This window comes from Panthera tigris, chromosome D1 (genome assembly GCF_018350195.1).
Source record: "Panthera tigris isolate Pti1 chromosome D1, P.tigris_Pti1_mat1.1, whole genome shotgun sequence".
Taxonomy (NCBI): domain Eukaryota; kingdom Metazoa; phylum Chordata; class Mammalia; order Carnivora; family Felidae; genus Panthera; species Panthera tigris.
The window spans coordinates 53,009,990-53,034,172 of NC_056669.1; the positions used below are offsets into that span (position 1 = coordinate 53,009,990).

At 45.4% G+C, this 24,183-nt stretch overlaps 1 protein-coding gene across 3 annotated transcripts in view; it reads left to right on the forward strand.

The window, feature by feature from the left end:
* Positions 1-24,183, forward strand: part of TENM4 (teneurin transmembrane protein 4) — a 597,404-nt gene that overhangs the window by 409,782 nt on the left and 163,439 nt on the right. For all 3 annotated transcript variants that reach the window (XM_042957496.1, XM_042957497.1, XM_042957498.1), the window contains 2 exons: positions 2,786-3,000; positions 4,631-4,841. In XM_042957496.1, coding sequence (XP_042813430.1) covers positions 2,786-3,000; positions 4,631-4,841 — 426 coding nt within the window. The remainder of the gene's footprint in view (positions 1-2,785; positions 3,001-4,630; positions 4,842-24,183) is intronic.

The window sequence follows — 24,183 nt, forward strand, 5'->3', positions numbered from 1 at the left end:
TGCTGCTGTTGTTGTCATTATTATTTTCCAGAATGTGGGTGGGGATAAAAAGAATTGTATACATAAGACCTGTCTCCTCCAACTCCCACCACCCTCTGTCATCTCTCCTCACTCTACTGTTGGTGGGTCTTGCTGTGTGGTCGGATGGTTTCTGTCTTAAGCACTCACAGCTTGGCGCTCGGATTTAAGAACAGAGGATCTGGAAAGAGGAAGGCAGGAAGAGCTGAGTGTGGCTTCACTCTGAATAACTGCTAGCCCAGCCAGTCTCACGCCTCTTTCCCATCAGACACGGGTACTCGCTGTGCTGTACCTCTTTCCCCTCAGAAGCCCCCATCTCGTCCCTACGTATAGTCCTACAAGGGGACCACTGGGGACCAGAGTAGAGGAATGATAAAGCTTAAATCCCCAGATGGGGTCCTCTTTTCCTTCAAAAACATCCCCTTTAGGCTGGGCTGTGGTCCCTTCCCTAAGGGTCTGGACCAGGTGACTTTTAGTACAAAGGTCACTTTAGTACAAAGCCCGAGTGGCCCTCAGAGACTCAGCCGAGAGTCCAGGTCCCGGTGGCCGGTGTGCCCTGGAACAGAATCAGCTATTTTTATTTGTATACACACCAAAGACAGTTCTTTTCTCTTATTTTGGCCCATGTTGGTGAAATACGAGAATGCTAGAAAAGAATATTGCTTTTTATCACTCCTCGGGTGTAAGAGCCAACTTATGTATGCCTCTGGGGCCCGCAGACCTCTGGAGAGAGACTCTGGGCTGGCCTCTGACCTTATGAGGCTCAGAACTCAGCTGATACAATAGCTGTCTCTCAAACACATGCTCACTGGAGGAGAAAATGAACCATGCAGGGTGCTCTAGCAGCATGCCAAAATGTGGGGGAAAGTTTTCATTATTTATTCTCAGACTCAGGAATTATTTGACTGCAGACAATTCTGAAATCCCATCAGCCCCGACTCCCACCCACTCACAAAGGAAATGAGTCCTTGGAATTAGCAGTCTCAGGCTTATTTCTGTGCAGTTTCTAGGAGGAAACTCAGAGTTCTGCATCCCTAGCAGAATGATAAGCTAAAGGGTACACTATTTTTCTACCTAGAATACAAAAGAATTGTGGTACTGGGAGCCCCACAATCAGATAAGAATGTGAAAGTAATTCTCCTCCATCTTAATGTGTTGTGAATTTGGCTTCTGTCTTTGAACTTCGAATCACAGTGTGGTGGTTTTTGTGTGTCTGCATTTTCAAGGTAAAAGTCTGGGGCACATTCCTTCCATAAAGGAATTAAATGCAAGCTCTTTCCCATGCTAATGACAGAATACTAGTGGTACTTTTATTGAGAGCGTGCATTTTAACTTTTTTTGTTGTTGGCATATTTTTTAATTAAAATAACATTTAATGGTTTGAAGCTAAAAACCTGATGTTTCTGCCTAGGAGTTTATAAAGGAATGATAACATATGGAGAAGTTTAACATTTAAATTGAATTTTATTATTTAAAACAGTAAAATATTTTATGACTACAACAATGCCCTGCCAAGCTCCATTTCAGCATCAAATGTGCTTTGTAAGGAATCTTACAAAGCTAGGGGAAAAAAGACATTTTAATTTCTTATTCCCCAAGTGCTTTTTATAAAAAGTTCTCACAAACGTGTTTTCTTTACAAATGGATTATTGTTCTTAAAGCCTCTCTTCGAACACGTCTAACAACAAATCTTGGAACTAAGATACCCTGGGGATTCTTCCTTACAAATAAGACGTAGTCTGCTGGCTGCCATGTGGCTAGTCAGTGTCCTAAAGGTGGTCTTCTAACATCCCTATCACCTCCTTCTGCCGCCTCCCAACTCCCCAGAGGGCTGATGTCTGGAAGGAAGTCAGGTTTATATTTTTCACATGTGAGTGTGCTTAATTAGTAAACAGAGGAAGTTTGATAAGCCCTCTTCCTTCCTGGCACTTCTGGTGCCCCCAGAAAGCTGTCACTCTCCTGAATGGTGACAGAAATGGGCAAGGGACCATATTTCTGACCCCTGTCCCCTGAAACCTGCAGGGTCAGGGGCCTTGGTTGAATTTCCAAGTATGCCATAGGCTTTGTGCCTGAACTTGAGATCAATTCCCTCGGCTTTACCTACTTCAGCACAAAACTGATATTCGAAGACCTCCATCCAAGCAAGACAAGGAAGCATTTTTCAGAAATATCCATTCCATTCAGAAGTACCCCCTTTTTCATCTTCCCCAGCCCAACTCCTGCTCCCCATATAAACCCCTTCCACATGTCTTAGCCTTAGAATTTGGCTTCCAGTTATACGTAAACCAGTAAACTTGTAAAATACCTTCATCCACTCAGGTCAGGCTTCCCACTGCTGGTGGGACCATTTTGAGTTGGAAATTTAATAACAACACCTTGTTCGCACTACCCTTTCTATTTTAGCGTGCATGCTTTTATACACACACGCGTGTGCACAGTTATTCTCGTGTGACCACCAGTGATTATTTTGGGGATCGGAATATATCTTAACAAGCTGTGGAATTATGCAGTATACAGATGGCCCTTGAGGAGGACCCATACTGCTTTGGAAGAATGCATATTTTTAGCAGAACAGTTTGAGCATCACTAGAGAAAAAAAGTTCTGGACATTCTTCCTCCTCAGTGGGGAGTGGGGGTGGGGCTGGTGGTGGAACATAGTAGAGAGAAGTGTGAGGCACAGGGGAGTCCTGCTGTTCAGGGGCTCCGATCCCTTGTTTCACTTGTGGCCAACTGCTGTTTTTGTCTTCCCTTCCCTGTGTCTTGGTAGGAAAGCCCAGTAGTTTCTTTCCAGAGGACAGTTTCATAGACTCTGGAGAAATCGACGTGGGGAGACGGGCTTCGCAGAAGATTCCTCCTGGCACTTTCTGGAGATCTCAGGTGTTCATAGACCATCCTGTGCATCTGAAATTCAATGTGTCCCTGGGAAAGGCAGCTCTGGTTGGCATCTATGGCAGAAGAGGCCTTCCTCCTTCACATACACAGGTAACCAGAATGCCACATCCCCTGCTGATCTGCAGGGGCTCCTACCTCACATCCTAACCCAAAGTCAGGAAGCCTAATGCTCACACCTGGAGCCTTGTGTTTGAAGGGCATTTCACATATTTTATAGCCAATTCCTCCATTTGACCTAAGACCCTACCTTTCAGATGAGTAGGGTTATATCCCTGGGGTTTTTTAAGAAGAGGAAATTTTAGGAAATATCTCAAATAGCCTCTCTACTGTTACCCAGTCACCTGAGTGAAATTATCCAAGAAATAGAAAGAGAAAAGCATGCGCTTTGGAGTCAGACAGACTTCAGTTTGAATCCTCTTATTATCAACTGTGATAACTATGGCCTGGTGCTTACCCGCTCAGAGCAAGTTTCTCATCTCTCCACTGATGATAACAATACTCACTTTGTAGGGCTGTTGAGGAGAATCAAGAACATTTATAAGGCAACTTGCACAAGATCTGGCTTAGAATACACGTTACTTCCCTGGCCTCTTACATTCCTTCTCTCCTTTGGGATTTCGCATTTACTGTGATACATGCACACCAGAAACACCTAACAGCTCATCTAGAATGATTGACATAACACCAGTCGTAATGGGTAAGGAACAGACTTGTTAAGGTCCTGCCAGCTCTGGGATTGGGTTAAAATAAATCAGAGGCATCCATCAGACATTCCCAAGCCGTGTGCAGCCTTCTTAGCCCCAGTTGTTACTTAAGATTCCCACGTGAAATCTAAGTAGATATATTTTCTAGCAGTGGAGTCATGGGAAAATAGAAACTGGGCCGCTCACCAGGGCAGTGATGCTAGTCCTGGACTTCATTCCTGGGCCTCATTTACACATGAAATAGAATTAGATATCTTGGTTTTTTAAAAGATAGGTCAGTAGGTAGACAGATAAGTAGACAGATAATTGCTCAATTTGCTTGCTAGTAGGCCAGTAGGACTTAACCACCTACCTGTTGTTAGCACTATGTGGCTGACTTCTCTTGAGTCTCACCCTCGCAGGCTCAGATCAGTCAGCAATTGTGTGTCTGACCCAGCATGTAATCGTTGATAGAATTTTGAGCTAATCCAGTTTAGTTCCCCTAAAACTGCTCCCTGAACCTGCAGCATTTAGAAAGGATTGTTGACAACAGGAAGAGAGAGATCAGATTTGCACTTGCACCTGACTGACTTTTAAGGCACATCCAGTGCTCTAGTCCCAACCCTCGAGCCCTGGGATTCCCAGCGTCACTTGCATGAAGCTGGAGTTCAGTCCTTCCGTGGCTGGGTTTCTGATCACGTGCCCACCATTGGAAGGGCATGGTTGTCCCGGCACAGGCTCAGCCAGATGAAGACTGTCTACATATACACCAAATTAAAGAAAAATGAGACCAAAAAAATAATAATAATAATGCGCTAATTATGCTGCCCTCACAAGGGAATGAGGAGACTATTACCATGAGAAACAGGGGTCTGGGGAGGAGGTGAAGTTGGTTGATCAACCTTCATGTGACTCTAGCCTCTCTGCCTGTCCTCAGGTTGTATTTCCTCGTGTGCCCCCAGGAGACACGTGAGGAAGGAATCTAGCATTATGGTGAACCAGACACCCCGCTAATTATGCTCTGTTTGTACTTTTAGTTTGACTTTGTAGAGCTGCTGGATGGAAGGAGGCTCCTGACCCAGGAGGCACGGAGCCTCGAGGGACCCCAGCGCCAATCTCGGGGAGTTGTCCCCCCATCTAGTCACGAGACTGGCTTCATCCAGTATTTGGATTCAGGAATCTGGCACCTGGCTTTTTACAACGACGGGAAGGAGTCTGAAGTGGTTTCTTTTCTCACCACTGCCATTGGTAAGGAGCCTCCAGCCCTATGGGATCTGTGGGATTTCTGTCTCCTTGGGTGAGAGGACCCTGGGGATTCTGAGGGTTGGAGCCAGCAAGGGAATGTGTCTTGCCCGCAGCTGTCGATGCCACCTGGAGTCTGGCATGAGTCCTTCCTGACTGGGCTTGCTGGACAGGGATGGGTGTGGGATTCAGGGGAAGGAGGGAGGGGAGGAGTGACAGGAGAGGCTGGCCAGCCATTCTGGGCCATTACCCACTGCCTTTCTTGTGTCATCTTTGGGCCAGCTGCTGCATTTAACAACTGAGAGGTAGAGTTGACAGCAAGACCGAAACCCTGCCTGACCAGCCACATGGAGGCAACACCTCTCTTCTTCTCACTTCTCTCCGACACCTGAATTTTGTCTTTATAGCTTCCTTGGCTCAACTCACTGATTTGTGGTTTGGGTTTTTGGTTTTTGACTGTGTGTAGCTTTTTGTTTATTTATTGTTTTGTCCTGGGAGCTAACAGTCCCTGGCAGTTGAGAAAAGAAGATAAATGCTCAGGGAGAGGGTGAGAATAGCAGAGCTATTCTGGATGAATATTCTGGAGCCGCGATGTTTGGGATAGTGCTGAACACCTTTTCTGTCCCTCATCATGGAAGAGGGCCACAGCTCTCCCTTCAGGGTGAGCCCATGGGGCCGCCCCACAAGCCGACGGGTGTCCAGGGAGCTTGGCATCTTGTTCTAAGGAATTTCTCTTCTTTATCCACACATTCCATAGAGTCTGTCTCTTCCTTGGATGGCCACGGGACACAGTGGCCTCAGTGGTTCAGGTCAGAAAACATTTATTCTGGGTTTATGTTGAAAGCATTATGACACAGCCTGGAGACAGAATCTCCCGCAGGAAAATAAAACGCCACTAACCAGAATGCATGGAAATAGGGTTTCTGCTTAATGAAAAGCTTCATGTGGTATAGAGTTCACCTCAAAACTCTGTCTCAGTCCTTGGCTAAGAATCTCTCTGACATGGAAAAGGGAGTTAAATAAAAAACCTCTGAATCTGGTCATTGGTTCCTAAAACTCCTGCAGAACTCTGGCTTTTCCTTCTACACAGCAATAATCATTTTCAGGCCATTTTCCCCTCATTTGCAATTTTGCCCTTAGTGTCGAGGCAGAAAATACCTTCCCATTAAATACGGGCATGGCTTATCCACTTCTGCTGTCCCTGCAGGCTCAGTATCCTACCCTCTTGGCAAAATGAGGGCAGCAGAGGCCATCTGGCTACGTCGGCCCCGATGTAGGAAACCCTGCTTTGTGCTGGCCTCGATTTGGAAGTGTCTGCCCTTACTGCTGGTCTCCGAGTGTCCAGAGGGCAAGAACTTTGACATAATCTTCTCTGTCCCCCAACCCTAAGCCCAGGCCCCGACATGCGGGGTCACTGGGTTACTAAGGGCGTGAGCACGAGCTTGGCCTGGCTTCTGCTCAGCCTCCCATTGGCAGGACCGTCAGCAGCCACAGGCCTGGCAGTTGCGGCTGCCGCTGGTTTCCTCCCCTATTGCCTCCTTTTGAGGTGGAGTTGAAAGTATCCTCCGCTCTGAATTTCCACCACTAACTTGTGTTTTGACCCTGCACAAATCACTTAAGTTTTCCAGCTTCCGGTTTCTCTAGAGTCTGGATTTGAGGCCGCAGCTCGGTGGTTGCCGATGAGCTGGAGGCTGCCCGGGCAGCCCCGTTCCCCTGTCACCAGAGAGCCAGCTGTGGTCCTCACCATCGATTAGGCTCTCACTCTGCGGGGTTTGCCAGGCTCCAAACCTGGTTTCTTTTCCCTTTCTGGCCACAGTGGCTTCGTTTTTAGGGACGTGGATTATCGAGTCATTAGTGGTGCCTGAGTGAGAGCTTCCTGGTCTCACAGCCTGATTTCTCTGAGGCATGGTTCACAAAGAAGCATGGACTGTTTTGCTCGCTCAGAACGAAGATCTCTTATAATCAGAATTCTTTATTTTTAATAACTGAGCATAAATATGAAAGAATATTAATATCGACCCCCAAAGAAAGCCACTTTTAATTAGGGTGTGACTCTCAAAGAAGTAAAATGTAGGTGCAGTTAGGTATCTTTGCCAATTCTTGGCTTGTCAGAGCTTGCTAACCTGTTTTGTTATAATTAAGGCCATGGTCTTCCTTTTCCCTCTGGCTCTCCTGTTCTTACCTTAATGATGAAGTCTGCCTTCACCTCCTTAACCCTATGATGTCCTTCAGAGCAGAGAGGCTATCCTGGGCTTCTCAGAGTTTGATGACCCATTTGATGTCTCATTAAAACACAGATTCCCCTTCACTAGGTGTGGGTGGGCCCTTAGAGTCTCCATTTCTCACCGGCCTCAGTGATACTGGTGCCACCCAGCTGTGGACCACATTTTGAGTAGCCGGGGGTTATGGTATCTTATGAATGGTCTCAAATATTGTCATGCAAAGCAGTCACCCGGGAAGCTCGTTCAAAGTTCAGATTCCTGTGCCCTGTCCCCAGGAATTATGACCCACTAGGCCTGAGGTAGAGCCCAGATAATCTTGATTCCAGGGGTCTTTCCACTAAGCTTTGAGCACTGCTTTCTCTTTCTTCCTCCCCTGACTGTCCCACACTAGCTCTGTGACCATTGTCAGGTCACCTCTCTGAGGTTTTTCTTAGATGGAAAATGAAATAGTAACAGTACTCTGCAGTCCCTGTCATGAAGATCAGAGAAGATATAAAGTGCCCAGCACAGGCTTTGGCCTCCTAAGAGACCCAATAAATGGAAGTTGCTAATATTCTCTTCTTCCCTCCTTCTCTCTTTGTCTTGCTGCCTTTCAGACTTGTCTGTCTTCTTTGAGCTACAGTGGTTGTTTAATGAATACTTTTTTTCTTTAATACAAAAACAGATGGATTCTGATGTTGCTATTAATCCCTCTCTCCCCAAGAGTCCGTGGCATTGAGTCTCAGCTGTCTGTGATTGTTACCTGTGAGCCATGAGTTGTAATTTGTCTTGGCAGGTTAATTAAAAGTTTGGGTCTTGTTTTAGTGAGCTCATTATGGTCCCAATATACAACTGTAACTCTCCGGCTTGCTTAACACACAAATTGGAATATGACCCTCCCTTCGTTACATGTTGAAATGCAGACATAGAATTTAAGAAGATCTGAGATGTCAGGATCCAGAGTATTTATGTCTGTTTGTAATTAAGTAACAGGAGAAATAATTGCGTTTAATTTAACAAATGGCTGTATTGTGTACGCTCGTGCTTTTCCCTCCATTTAATGCAATCCAGCTGATGATTTTAAATTAAATGAGTTTATCTTCTTCCTTGAAAAAATCTAAAAGCACTTTAATAACTGTATACATAAATATATATACACACACACACACACACACGCACTCCTAACTGAAACCAAGCAAGGTTTAGAATAAAACAGAGCAGCTGTTTTCAGAAACAACAGTTTTTCCCCACATGTGGAGGTCCAGGATTTGAAGGTAATGTTGTTTCTGGTCCTATCTTCACTGGAGGTGGGTATCCTTGCTGATGCCAAGTACTAAATGAAGTAGGAGGGTATATACCAGTAGCTAAAATACAATTTACCATTGCAGTTTACAAAAGGCTTCATATATATTCCTTAAGCCTCTAGATAACTCAATGAGGTGATTATTCTTATTTCTATGATCACCCCCTATTGCAGAGGAGGAAATTGAGGTTCAGGCATGGTAAGGGAAAAGCTGGGACTTGAATTTATGTCTCTCTGACTCCAAAGCTTGGGATCTTCCTTCTTTAGTAATCTGCCTCCTTCCCAGGATCATGTTTCTTTTTGGGGGATTACACTTCTCTTTTCTGCCTATTTATTCATTCCTTAAAACTCAAGAGAGTGCATACTGTGTCTTCAGGACCATGCTCAGATCTTTTCCACATGTGATTTAATCCTCATGAGAACCTTAGACAGTACAAATTTTGATCTCAACTTTACAGATGAAGAAATTGAGGCCCAGAGAGTGTAATTGACTTAGCCAAACTCACACAGTTAGTAAGGGCAGGGATAGGATGGCAGCTTGGTCTCCAGATCTTATGCTCTCCCCTTTATGCCCCACAGTATCTTACTATTTGCTATGATACTATTAAATATTTTATTTCCATTTGCATTACATGGAATTTAATTTCCCTTTAATTAACTTGCTTCCAGTACAAGTAAGCATCTTACATTAACCCAAGAAGTTTCCTTGGGAAGGCATTAAAGAGACTATGGTGGGGAGGTGGGGTGGGGGGGAACCTCATAGCATCCAAAACTTTAAAAAAATATTTTTTCACATGAATTGTTTCCAACCCCACGATCTGACAAATCAGTGTTGTAGTGTTTTGGGTCTTTAGAGAGCGTCTCCTCTTTTAGTTTGGGTTGATGCTGAAGCATAAAAGGACAGATCATCCTGACACTCCTGTGGCCACGGGAGCCAAGCTGGAAAATAACAGAGATGCTCCATAGTGGATTTCGAAACACAGAAATGAGAATCATTATTGGAAAACATAGAACCTGGCCATTTTTATGAGAAACACGCCCTGGTCTTCCCAGTCTGAGGACATTTGTGCTAATTAAAGAAAAGAATCCTTTTGTTCAAGCCCAGGCAGCTGCTGTAAATCGACCTGTGTCTAGGGACTAGAAGCCCATTTAGTCCTCCCTCTTCCCTTCCTTCCTTCCTTCCTTCCTTCCTTCCTTCCTTCCTTCTTTCCTACCCCCCTCCCTCCCTCCTTCCCTCCAACAAATAGTTCTTTCCTGCCTTTTCCCAAGTTGGAGATACAGAGAAGGTATGACCTGGCTTCTGGCAAAATTAGCTCGTGGTCAGGATTAAGGAGATGAAGCATCAACACAGGCAGTGTCTCTAATCCAAGGAAAAGAGAAAGAGAAGTCACTTCTGGACTCACTGGTCAAGGTGCCATGAGGGTTGGAGGAAGGCAAGAGTGTGTCCAGCTGGGTAGGTCAGGAGGACTCTCTGGATGAAGCGAAATTTTATGGGACCCTAAAGGATGGATAGAATTTCCACATCTAAAGAAGGAAAATAGGAAGGGGGAGGGGCGGGGGTTGTTGAGGAATCCGTTCCAGGTAGTAAGAACAGCATGAGCAAAGGGGAGATATGCAAAAATTAAAAGCTGGCTCTAAGGAGCCAGAAGTTCCGTTTGACCAAAACACAAGATACCCTGGGAGGGAGGAGGGAGTTATTGGGCAGAAGCTTAGATGCTACCCTAAGAAAAAGTTCATTCAGCAGGTGTTAGGTGCCACTGCAGGCTTTTGAACAAGGGACTAAAATGATGAGAGCCGGAGGGTTTCTCTTATGGGGCCCAGAACAAGAGCTCATTAATTTATGTAACCAGAAGAGGTTGCTGGGATTGAACTTTGTGATTTCATGAGAAAAAGAAGGAAGGGAAAGGGGGAGCCAGGAAGGACAGAGGACTGGTTCAAGGTTGGTGCTGGTATTTTGATTTGCTGTGCCTACACCCCATTCCTTTTTCCCTAGATGTGAATAGATACTTTCACATAAGCTTCTATATTCCAGGGGTAGTCGAAATGGGGTCCTTGAAAATCTCCCAAAGACCCCCAGACAGTGCCACCTCTGTACTTCCTTTGCTTCGATCGGGTAAAACCACTGTTCGTTAGCCTCTGAGTACATTTGCAAGCATCCAGAGAGAAAAAGCCCTGATATCGTATATTCGAACTTGTGTAAAATCCTGAAGTACTTCAAAGAAGAGGCTAAGAAAAGTGATTGCAGAATGATTTTCAGTTTTTAATAAGCTCTGCCCCCACCATTCCCCATATCCCCTTCCTCTGAATTATAAGATATAATGCAGCAATGAAGGATCAAGGTCTCTCGATAATCAGCTAACCTTCTTGTAAATGACACTGGCAGCACTTTGTGAAATTTCCGCTGGCAACACTTATTTGGAAAAGTACCCTGTGAATTCACCTCTCCCTGATAGCAGTGATTTATTCAGAACAGTCTGGTATACGTGGAATGAAACCGTAGGCCGAGGGAGAGCTCAAGTCAGCACATTGGGGATAGACTGGGGCCAAAAATCTGTTTTGTGGCAGAGAGTTAGGAATATCAGAGTGCTACATCTGCAGACTGAGGACCAGCCCCACGGGCAGCTGCCCCTGATCACCGAAGATGGTAGGGGAGGGTTCCCTACCCTCCCGCCGGCCTCTTCTACTGCCCCCGGGATCTGTCTTGGACTGCTGAACCTTCTGAATTCTCTGGGATCTTGGACCTCAAGAGCAGGAAAGAAGAAACGATAGCTCAGGGACACAAGAGGTACCAAGCACTAAAGCTTATCTCTGGAAATGGTTAGAAATGCATTTAGTGTGCAAATAACAGCATCCCTGCAGGTGTGGCATTTCAGTGGCACCTTGATGTTCTCGTGTACGCTCCCAGTCTAGGGTGTGTCCGTCCAGGGCCAGCACGGCATCCGGTAGTGGAATCAGGGACCAGGCTGTTCCCCGCCTTGCGCCCTGCCGTCCTCAGCTCTGGCTGTTGTTTTCATGCTTGCCCCCTTGTGGTCCCAACGTGGCTGCTGCAGCTCCAGGACTCGGCTGCACGTCAGGCAGGGAGAAGAAGAAAGGGGAAGGAAGCAGGGATGCTCATTTTTTCCTAAAACACCCAGCTTACAGTTCCATGGCATAGCCACATCACTTGGATGCGCAGAGCTGTGAAGAAGTCTGAGACAATGAGCGTTTGTAGCTTACCACACCGACACTCCAAACAGAATGTGCATTCTCTCAGGAAGAGGGGAAGTCAATATGGGGTCTTCAGTATGTGCCATAGGCGTCACTGAGTCTGTTTGGCTCAGCAAGCCCCTCACTGTGTGCCAAGTCCTGGCCTTGGCATTTAGGTGTAGCCGTGAAGCAGCACATTACTTACCCTCGAGGCTCTCGTGGGCCAGGAAGCGAGGCTGAGGACAAGGAGAGGCTGCGCATATAACTGGCGAGGAGGGAACAGGCCTAGTTCAGTCTCTTTACGGCACCAAGGATCCAAGGCCTTTTGGAGTACTCCTTGAAGCCCCTTGCACGATGCTTTAAGGAGGATGGACGAGATGAACAGGTCCAGAGGGGTTAGAGGCAGACCTAGACACTGTGTTCATTTTCTCATTCAACCGGCATTTACTGACTGCCTTTTTTTAAACTTTTTTTTTTAATTTTTTTTTTTAACGTTTATTTATTTTTGACATAGAGAGAGACAGAGCGTGAACGGGGGAGGGTCAGAGAGAGGGAGACACAGAATCCGAAACAGGCTCCAGGCTCTGAGCTGTCAGCACAGAGCCCGACACGGGGCTCGAACTCACAGATTGTGAGATCATGACCTGAGCCGAAGTCGGCCGCTCAACCGACTGAGCCACCCAGGCACCCCACTGACTGCCTTTTACATGCCACATCCTCAGCATGCATTAATGTCCATGGTGTATAAAAAATAGTCCCGCTTCTTCTTGTCCTTGTGTCATTTATAGACATGCTTGGGATAGTTTGAGGTAGAGTCTTAAATTTCAATACAGACGTTAAATACATAGGTAAACATATGACAGTAAATAGTAAATACCCAACGTGGCAAAGAGAAGGTACTCTAGAGGAACAAACAGGAGACTTCACTTAAAGTGCTGGGACAGGAGTAGGAACCGGGTAGATGAAGGTTTGGAGAAAGAACAGACCAGCAGGGCCAAGAGCATCTATATGCAAAGGCCCTGGATAGGCGGCTGCTAGAAGTGTTCAGGGAACTTGAGGATGGTCACATTGTGAGGCATGGGGACAAAGGGCCGAATGGTTTTGGGTGAGGCTAGAGAGGTGCCAAAAGCCAGCCTGTTTGGGGATTTAAGGTGGCATGCGAAGAGTTCTGTTTTTTCACTTATCCTCGGGGTAGCCAGAAGCCACTGTGGGACTTAGAGCTAGAGTGACCGAATGTGATTTGCATATTTGGAGCTGAGACACCAGTAAGGAGGCTGTGATGGTAGTCGGAGCAGGGGCTCAGGCTGGCCGGGACCAGAATGGAGGCCTTGGAAGTGGAGAAAGAAATGAACCAGTTTGAGCTATAGACTGACCCTTGTAGATTATTAGCAAAGGCCAGCTATTAAGATGATGTTTTCTAAAGGAGGAGATTAAAGCAGGAGAGGAGAGGGTTGAGGAATGGTCCGTTTCAGGGGCGTGTGAAGCCATGCAGCCGGCAGAGAAGATGGTGAAGGTCAGAGAGCTGAGGGGAGGGACCAGAAGAATGTGCTCGTGAGAAGTTTTATAGATGGAGTCCAGATACTTTAGGATTCTCCCATTCCAGCATTCAGGCCACCTTCCTCAATCCATAGCCAGAGTTTCCATTCATGGTTGGTTTATGTTTTTGCCACCCTGGGGTACAGAATGCCAAGAGCCTTTGCAAACTTGTTAATTATTTAAATAGCACTTCTAAAGGTAGAAAACTTGAGGCTTAGAGAAGTCACATGACTTGTCGAGGGTCACACAGCCACTGAGAGGCAGAGCCAGGGTCCTGGTCACAGCACTGTGCTGACTGAGTGCCAATTCTGCACCAGGCACTGTACTACGTGCGTCATCACTTGGTTCCCAAACAACCTGGAAGTTAGGTCTTGTGCGTTCCCGTGTTACAGAGAAATGAGGCTCAGAGGTCCAGTGTTGTTTGCCGAGATCTCCTATGTAGGAAATAGCAGAGCAAGAGTGGCCGCCCAGAGCCCATGCTTTCTCTTACGTCTTAGTGACCAGGTTTCTAGCACGTGATGACCTCCACGTGCGTGTTACACACTCTCACGATCAGACGGCAAGATAGGCAGGGTCTTAGAGGTGATGGCATTCACACCTCCTAGGCTCGCGGTGTGCCTGGTATCATGCCTGCCACCAGCAGCTGCAGGGGACCCATCTGCCACGTTCTAGAGAACATCCTGACCTGTACTTACTCCTGCCAGAGGAAGCCCTACACCCACCGCCATTCAGGTGGAGTTTCGATAGAAGATATTTGTCTTGATGGTTTGGTTTTTAGGTAGAGATGGTTTCATTTTTATATCTGATGGTTACAGTTTTATTTTCTGATCGCTTTTTTCTCTCACAGTTGATGAAGGCAGTTACTCATCCCCATCTTGCCAGCTAGCTTCTCTATTGCAGAGCAGTGCCTTTAAGAGGGCTCTCATATGGTGGTATCTTTCCTCTTTCCCTTCGCACTACCACTGATGTGCAGGACCCGATTGAGTGTGTGGCCTGCAGTTATGTAACACCCTCTTAGGAATAACCCTAACCCAGGTCTGCTGTACTTGGCATTAGTGGTAGATAGTTGAAGTCACTGTGGCCAGAGAGAGGTGGTGTGGCCCAGAGAAAGGGCAAAGGCTTTGGAGTCAAACAGTCCTGGGTTTGAATTCTGACAGCACTGTTTATGAACTGGGGGACTTTGGCTGAGTCTGAGCCACACCCAACCCGCCTACAATTAGGAAAAAACCTACTTTGGAGGGTCTGACAACTACGTGAAGACATGTCATTCATGGTATGTTCTTAGCATGCTTTTAAGTGTCTCAGTTATTCGACACTTGCTGAACACCTGCTCTGCTAAGTTCCAGAGAGTCATCAGTGAATCGAACACACGCCTTGCTCTCCGAGAGCCCAAGGTCAACTTGGGGAACTGCCCCTTTCGTAAATAGCTGCAACGTAATGTGGTCTGCGCCAACAGGGGGGTCTGCACGAGCTCCCACAGGAGCAGAGAGGAGGGCAGCTCCCTCTTCCAGGGATGCAGGGGGAGGTTGTGAGGCATAAAGGACTTACTGTGGTGAGACATGCCTTTTCAGCTGGGAAGCCGTGTGCAAGTCACGGAACATAGAGAAGGAGCTACTCGAAAAAAAAAGAGGAGATTAAAATAAGATAGTAGCCATCTCTGCTCAACCTCTGATGACCGGGCAGGAAGGAATCATTCATTATTTGCACTTAGAGATGAGGAAACGGTCTGTGCACAGTGACTCACCTGAGGACATGAAGCCAGGTCTTCTGAATCCACTCCCAGCGACTTCTCCTGGAGCCCGGTTGCCTGGCACAGGACCCTGAACGTGGCAGACCTTCACCAGAGGGTCAGTGAGCACCAAGCGAAAAGGTCAAAGGTCACAGATGCTCCTTGCAGCCTAGAACTTTCTTCTGTGGACATGAACTTCTTGCAAGCAGCTCAGAAGGGAACAAGGCACAACTGCCAGTCCAGGGCACTGCCAGGCACTTGGTTGAGGAATGTTTTTTCTGTCGTAGGAGATCTGGGGGCAAAGCACCTCTCAAACTGGTTCTAGTCTTACAGTGTTTCTGTGCCAGTGCTACTGCAGTTCAAAAATGGAAATGTGGGTTCCAGAACATTCCAAGGCACTCTTACTTGTTCTTGTCAATTTGATCTTCCAGTTCAACAAGGGACTTCGCAAATGTCCCTTTCTTCTAGTTTCAGGTCTTATCAGTCTTTGTAAACTCATCCCTGCCTCTCTGAAACTATTTGGCTAATAATAGTATTAATAGCTACTATTTATTCAATGCGTACTCTATCTCAGTATGTCTTAGATGTTTCACATAAACTATTTCAGACCCTTACAACAGGCATATAAAGTAGGTATTTCTCCCCAGACGAGTGAAGAGCTCCGAGTGTCTAAAAATGAGTAGGCTGTAGTCCTGTAGCCAGTCAGTGAGGGAGCTGGAATTCGAATCCAGGTCTGTCTGGTTCTAGTGCCCACCCTCTTCTCATGTTCTTTCCTGCTATGCCTCTGTGTGAGAGTGCCTGGTGTGTCTGCTGGGAGTGGGTAGAGGGCATGAAGGGGATGGCTCCCAGAGAAGATCCTAGAAAATGATCGTAGGAACAACCTAGAAAGGATTTTTTTTATTTTTATTTTTTTTAATGTTTTTATTTATTTTTGAGACAGAGATGGAGCATGAGCAGGGGAGGGGCAAAGAGAGAGGGAGACACAGAATCCGAAGCAGGCTCCAGGCTCCGAGCTGAACCTGCAAAGGCTTTGTAAACCAGCCCACAAATCTGATTTTGAAGGCAACAGGGAGCACAGGACAGTTTTTGAGCAAAGGTGTAGCACGATTCTGGCCTTGGATAGCTTTCTTTGGCAGTGGTATATACAAATGGGTTGGTTCCTCACACGAAAATAGGGAGACCAACTGGAAGACTGTTTGAGTAACCAGTAGGGTTCCATGAGGGAAGAGGACCTGAACTGGGGCAAATGCCACTGCTTTTGTATAAAGGAAGGGATGCATTCCAGGACATCATAGGCTGGTTTTCTTGACCAGTTGTATTTTAGCTATAAGGAAGCAGCAGGACGTTTCAACCTTGGGAGAATAGATACATAGTGATAACATTAATTAAATTAGGAAGTGAGGAGGGGAAGTTGGTTTGTCAGGGGAAGGAAGTACAGAGGGTAAGTTCACATTAGATTTGAGCTGCTAATAGAATTTCCAAGTGGATGTTAGTTGTTGACCGTTACCAACGGGCAGATGGATAAATAGGCGTTGACTTGGGGATAGCTCTGACCTGAGACAGAAACCCACTGGGCATCATCAGTGTGGATGTGGGGCAGGTGGGAGGGTAGAGCACTGAGAAGCAGGGAGTCAGGGATGGAACCCCAACATTCAGAAGGTGGGCAGGAGGTGATACATAGAGATTAGCCTCAGAGAATAGGTAGGGAGCTGATGACAAGCTGTTGGAGTTGGCCACCAGGAGGTCATTGGCAACCTCAGTGGGTGCAGGCGGAAGCAGGGTCACCACGAGTTCAGGAGTGAGTGAGAGGCGTAGAGTGGAAGCAATTCCTTCTAGACAGAGCAGGGAAAGAGACAGATGGGAGTAACCCGAGGAGGAGGCAGGTTCATGGAAAGGTTTATATAAGGTGGGGGGAGCCTTGAACGTGTTGTCAGCTGTGGGAAAGGAGCCAGGGGGAAGATTGGGAGCCCAGGAGAGAGGGGAGATGACTAATGAAAGGAGGTGGGAGTCACGGAGTGGAGGGCAGATGCAGAAGGACTAGCCCTGGGAAAGGAGGGGAGACCCCACCCACCCCCTGCCATAGGATGGAGAGGGCAGTAAAGATGAGGAAAGAGGACGTCAAGTTTGAAGGTGGAGGAGAGTGGACTACAGGGGAGGGTCTGTGCTGACCTCAGAGTCAGCAGTGCTTTCTAGAAATGGACTGCCCTCGCGGGTGAGCCCCTGATGGCCTGAATTGGATGTGTGCCCTTCCACGTAAGGCACACTCAAGACAGCACTGAATCAAACCAGTTACATTGTGTAGCGTACTAGTAGAGAGAGGGGTGACATGGCTTAGTGGTCAGGGAGTGGATCTGAAGCCAGGCGGCCTGCTTTGAATCCAGTCCCTGCCACTTATTAGTAGAGTGACCTCAGGCAGGATAGATAACCAGTCAGTGCCTCCGTTTCCTGATCTGAAAAGTGACGGTGATATCAGTACGCATTTCATGGGGGTGATTTTGAGGACCGAAGGAGTTAATCTCAGTGTTTGCAGCGTCCCAGGAGCGTGCTAAGTGTGATATGGGCATTATCTAACTTAAATTCTGTAATCTTCCCAGGGAAGCAGGAGTAATTATTATTTCCTTTATACAGATGAGGAAAAGAGGTTCAGAGAGATTAACACACTTGCTCACAGTCACATGCAAGGAGTAAGGACAGAGCCAGGGTGTGAGTACAGGACAGTCTGACTGCAGAATCCATGCTGTTTCTACAGTGCCCCCGGTACCCCTCGTTGCCCCTGTCCTTTGGCAGTGGGTTCACAGGGGTTGGCTTTGTCAGTCCTTGGCTTCTCCGAGCCAAAGAGTTTGTACCAAAGGGTCCCTCCTTGGGGAGAGAGCTCCTTTACAATCGAGCGCAGGTTTAAAGATTGCAAATCTAGCAGAGGTTTCAGCGGGTTTCTTGCTGCTTTAAACAGAGCAGAGGACCTTCTGCTGAGATGACAGGACTATGAGTGTTATATGAAGGGTTATAAAAAAATTGTAAGCCAGAAACCTCTGAGCATCTGGTTCTGATTTGAGTAGCTTCGAGTTCATGCCTTTATCTGAGCAGCTCTCATGTTCGGGGCTAATCGACACACAGTTTGTTTCTTTCCTGGTTCGTATTACACGCCAGCTTGATTTTTTTCCTTTCATTTGTGTCATAAGTCAAAGAATCCATGCACGAGCACAAGGGATGGACTGTATGTTTTGGGTGAACAAGAAAAAGCCCTGTGCACTAAAGCAGGAAGAGACTAGGCTGGTATTTCCCAATACGGTTTGCATTTTCTTAGGCTTATAAATACAAGCTCTTCCTTGGAAACCTTTCATTTGGGAGATCGTTCCTCCTACCATCATCTCTTTAAATGATAGAAGAGGAGGTGAAACCTGTTGAGCTCCTGCTGGGCACCTCACACTACACTAAACACAATTTATTTACATCAACTCATTTTAACTCTCATAACCGACTTGTGCCGCCAGAGTTCTCATCTTTGTTTTCCAGGTGAGTCAGGGGGTTGCATTCAAGGTCACACAGGGTCAGAGCTAAGATTCAGACCCAGGTGTCTCTGATGAACAACTCTGCAAGTTTCAAACACTTTCTGGATGCACTGTGCCCTGTGCTGAGCTGTCTTTTGTGTTCAGTAAGTGATGAAAACACCTTTGGTAATGATACTAGGTCCTCACAATGCTGAAAATGAAAGACAAAAAGATACATAGCAAAATAAAGAGCACTGACTTCTAATCAAAGTCTAAGGCTTCCTGGTTAAATATGAGACAAATTTGCTTTAAATTTGCTTAAATTTGGCCCTCAAAAAGGGGCGCCTGGATGGCTCAGTCAGTTAAGTGTCCCACTCTTGATTTCAGCTCATGTCATGATCCCAGGGTCATGGGATCGAGCCTCTTGTTGGGCTCTGCCCTGGGGCCTGAAGTCTACTTAGGATTTCTTCTCTCTCTTTCTCCCTCTGCCCCTCCCCTGTTCCCTTGCTTGCAAGAAAGAAAGAAAGAAAGAGAGAAGGGAAGGAAGGAAAGAAAAGAAAAAGAAAAAAAAGAAAAAGGAAAAGAAAGAAAGAAAGAAACATATAAGCATTAGTGAGCATTATTTTAGAAGCTCTGGCCAACATAAAGCATAAAACAGAAACAAGAGGTTGAGACAGAGGTATCATTATTTGTGAAGGATGTGTTTAATATTCCTAGAGAACACAGCAACATTAATTGAAAAACTATTTTACTTCATAGGAATTCAGAACTTGTAAGTGGGGTACAGGAGGGCTTTTCAAAAGTCAATACATTTCCCATATACTTGCAATAACCAGGTATGAAATATAATAAAAAAAAAGTCCCAGTCAAAAAAAATCAATAAAAATTAAAATATCACTTAATGAGTACTATATGTGACCTGTGTGACAAAGACTGTGAAATTTTATTGGGAGCCATAAAACAGGACATGAATAATTAGGAAACATAGCATGTTCCTAGATGAGAAGGTGAAATACTCTAAATATGTCAATTTATAGGTTTAATGGAATGCCACACTGCATCCTAAAGGGAATATAGGAGATGTGATTGAATGGTTTAAGACTTCACTGGAATAATAAACAGATGAAAGTATGGAAGAAAGTCCAAAAAGAATAATGAAAGGACACTCATCTCTAAAGATGCAAACATATCATAAATCTGTAATAAAAGAGAATAGGAGTCAAACAGATAAGCGAAGTACAATTGCCTAGAAATCCTGCCTACAAGCTATATGCAAAACTTTAATGTCGGAAGAAAAGAAGCATTGCACATTAATGGAGAAGAAAAGGCTTAGTGAATAAATGTTGTTGGAAAAGCATTGCTTAACCCAGAGGCTGCAAAGCAGCATTCAGAGGGACAGATGTGGTTGAGAGACACAGAGAAGGCTCTTTGCGCCCTCATCGTTGGCGTAATATTTAAAAATCGGGCAGTTTCCCATAAAGCTCTAGGTTTATGGCTTACCTTTAAAAGTTAGGAGACTGAAATTCCTGCAGGAACAAGTCCCTGCCCTCCTGAACACTGTGTAATTCACCACAGTCTGCACCTCATTCTGTTCCCTCACACCTGACCTGCTTTGCTTCTCTAACTTACCTGCGTGGCCCCTGGAGGAATTTGCGTTTTCACCCTCTGATTCAGATTTCACTTCACACCATATGGTAAGATGCATTCCAGATGGATTAAACAGATAAATATTTGAAAGCCAAACTAAAAGAGGGTAAAACCCGATGTTCATGTAGCCTTGGCCTAGAGAAGGACTTTTAAGCTTAAACGTCACCGAAGAAATTGCAAAGGAAAAAAAAAAAAAAAAAAGACTAGCAGATGTTTACATAAAATTGTAAAACTTCCATATGTCCTACAAGACTTGTCAAAATAAGAAGGAAAATAGTAGACTGAGAAAATATTTGAAGTAAATTTGAGAGATCAAGGAAGAGTTCATGTCTATATGATATTATGGTACAGATGCTGTGAACAAAATTAGGATCTCAGAGATACTAAAGTTCACAGGTAGAAAAGTTTGCAAATATACATGATGTGTTTTAAACATACATAAAATATGTTTAACCTCATCAGCAATCTAAGTGCAAATTAAAATGATTGGGTTTTTTTAACCTAATAAATTTGAAGGCCCCCCTCTCCAAGTTAATACCCAACTTGAATGGGCTGCAGTGAAACTGTACCCACACATATTTGCACTGTAAATGAATGCACCCCATTGGGAAAGCAGGTTGGCATTTTATATTAAATCATAAAAGCGTTTATATTTTCAACTTCTGAGAGTCTTTCTTAAAGAAATAAGCTGATATTTAGCAAAAGCTACTTGCTTATCTTAGCACTGCTTAAAATTGTGAAAATTTGGAAACAACCCAATGTCTAATGATAAGAAAGCATATAAGCAAATTACGGAATATTTGCATAGTGAATATTACTCAGCCATTATAAATTATTAGCATGAAGTATATGTAACAGGGGAAATGCTTGTCATTCTCAGCATTTGTCCTCCGCATGTGTCCCCAGAAGGACGCAGAAGTTACGTTTACAGCATGAACACATCTATTAGTGACACTGTAATTTGTTGGAGCCAGAATTTGAAGTGGAACTCAAGTCTTTCAACTCTGAAACCATGCTGTTCCCCCATGCCCTTCCTGCAAAGCAAAGTGCTACTATTCTAGGGTGTCAGCTAGCCATTGGAATCCGGTACTCTTCTAAATTGAACCTCATGCGTACTTCAGAGCGCTAATGATGGGAGCTATGAAACAGACTTGTGAGCCTTATAACCTCTAAGAGCTGGGGTTTTCTACGCTTTCCCCCTCTCCCCCCGTTCACACAAGTGATCCAGTGAGCAAATCGAGAGGCCAAGAAAGGATCTGAGTTGAACCAAAGTCAGCCGGCAAGTGCAGCAGATGCTGTGGGCATCTTCAGCTCTCTTACACACCTGGATGCACATAAATATTTCCATTGGTTTTGTTTGTTTTTTCTTTGTAAAGAATGCATTAAGTTAAAACTGTTAACCATGAAGGCGCACCGTGCTTTCCAGTCAGCTTTGCTTAAGGTTGAAGGCAAGACCCCAGGTGGCCCCTCCATCATGAAAGCCCAGTTTTAGGGGAAAGCAGAGAAGGCTCAGTGGGATTCTTTCTTTCAGAAAGAAAGCGTATTTTAAAGAATTGTGAGATTGGAGACCTGAGCCTGCCATTCTGTGTCCTACATCTCCCATATCTAGAACGAATAAGAATTTTCTGTGTAGCAGAGTTTACCATGACAGTAATAATCCCTTATGCTGTATAGGACTTGTAGCTTACTGAGCACAGTGACGTGGTTTTTTGCGTGTGTACTTGGATTTCCACAACTCAGTGAGGCAGGATGGCACTTGGATTGTTGTCCCTCTTCAGGAGAAGCAGCAGCAGCTGAAGTCCAGAAGTTAAGGTTCTTTTACTGGTCCAAGATCACACAGCAAGTGTATGGACAAGCCTGGGTTTGAATCCAGTTCTCCTATTTCATTGACCCATTTATTCATTATTCCTCACAAGCACACCTTCATCCAGTATGTGTCTGTTCTGCACCTTCTCTGTGCCATGCCCTCCGCTTGGGCAGTGTGACAGCTGAGGACAAACGTCTCAGGGACGTGCCCCAGTGGATCTCTCAGTGCAGGGAGAAGGACGTTGATCAGCACTGTGGCCCTGATGAGCTATGAAGGCGAGGGGTGGAGTTTGGGGAAGCATTCAACAAAGGAGGTAACCTAATTGGGAGAGGGGTCAGGGAATGCATGACATCTAAGCTGAGACCTTGAAACTGAACAGAGAGAACAAGGCGAGTGGCAAGTAGGGAGGAGGTAGGAGGATTTAAGACAGACACCCAAGGCCCACCAGGAGAGGAGGAGCCAGAGGAGGAATGAGTGAGAGTGAGTGGCTACAGTGACAGAACTATCAGTGTGCTTTTTTAAATCCAAGGGGAGAGAGGACTTCAAAGAAAAAAGGACCGGAAAATCATCTCAAATGCTACTGACAGGAACTTATGGTTAAAGGTTATATGTATCTCCCTCCTGGGGTCCCACCTGTTTGAGAGCAGTGATTTCAAACCAGGAACAAACCCACAAGAACAAAAAGAATAAGAGACAATAGCCATCAAGAGAGGTCAGCAGACTTTTGGAAAACAAAGTGGGTTGAATTAGCAGCATGGAGAAAACTGAATACTAAGCCTTTGCTGATTAAGGTGTCAGTGAGGAGCAGAGCCCCAAAAAACCCCCAAAACCAGGTACCAGGTACAGCAGAGGGCAAGGGGAGGGCACAGAGCTGAAACGTGGATGGGGTCAAGTCTCGGTGGGTGGTAAACGGCAACAGTTAGACCCTTAGGTATCCCGGCCCCATCTCACACAATCAAATTATCAATCAAGGGTAAGAGTAGAATAAAGGTGATTACAGGCACACAAGGCCCTAAAAATCATACCTCCCATTCACCTTTTCTCAAGGAGGCTACTGGAAAATGTGCTCCATCAAAACCTATTAAACTAGGTTGGGGAGGGGGGCAAGATGGAGGAACAGCATGGAAGTTCTCTGCTTCTCTAATCCCTGAAATGCAGCTAGGTCAGCATCAAACCATTTTGCACACCTAGAAAACCTATTAAACTAGACCAAGAAGAGGGGTCCAGGAAACAAGGGGTTCAGTGAATGAGAGAGGTGAAGTCCCAGAACGATGGATGTGTAGCAGGCCCAGAAAACAAACACACCACACCACAGCAGGGCAAGAAGGCTCAGGAGGGAGATCCCAAGCAAAAAGAAAACCTGTGAGCCAGACTGGTATTACCTGGTATGTTTAACCACATGGAAGATTCTACTTCAGGGGGATTTTAGTTTTGTTGGATAGTATGGATAGGGTTATGAATAAAAACATAGGAAGTTAAATACAAGCAAAAAATCAGTCTTTTCCATTAGATCGCACTGGACAGAAGGAGTAGGTAACAGTGGCGGTAGATAAAATCAAATATAAGTAAAAAATACACCTGCATAAACACATTCTTTAGATATATTGAAGTAAATTCTAGAAGAAATAGCCAAAAGAGTTGAGACAAGTTGTCTGGGGTGTGGCATGCAGATGTGGAGGTGGGGCAGAGGACTGCTATTTTCATTGTAAGCTCTACAGTACTGACATTTTTTTTGAGTTTATTTGTTTTGGGGGGGAGGGGCAAAGAGGGAGAGAGTGAATTCCAAGCAGGCTCCATGCTGTCAGTGCAGAGCCCGACATGGGGCTCAAGCTCATGAACCGTGAGATCATGACCTGAGCTGAAATCAAGAGTTGGACATTTAACCACCTGAACCACCCAGGCAACCCAAGTATCGTTGACTTTTTAAGCTATACATAACATTACTTTGAATTAGAAAAAAAAATTGGACAAAAAATGTTACAGGGGTCAAGGAAGAAAGAGTTAAAGTGTCCATTGGAGGTAGCAGTAGGAACTTCAGAGAGACCCTGGCTCCTTCCACATCTCCTCACTTAGCCCAGTCCATTTCCCTCCAATAAGAGAATCTGCTCATTCTGAGCCTTCATTGTCCAGAGTAAGTCAAGGTGAGGATATCACGGTGACTGGAAGTTAGTCTTCAGCCTTTCCATACAGTATAATGGTTGAGAGAAGATTTGTGGCCAGAGCACCTGGGATCGGATACCTGCACCTCCTCTTAGTAGCTATGTAGCCTCAGGCAGACAGAGCCAAGAAAACACATCCAGCAGTGGGAGTGCTAATCCGCTCAGACTTTGTTAGGAGGGGAAAATGAGTTAACGCTTACAGAGCAGGCTCCCCACTAAATGCATAATAAATGTCAGCATTAGTGTTAGTCCAAAATTTGCTTTCGTATTTATTGTTTTCACAAGTTACAAG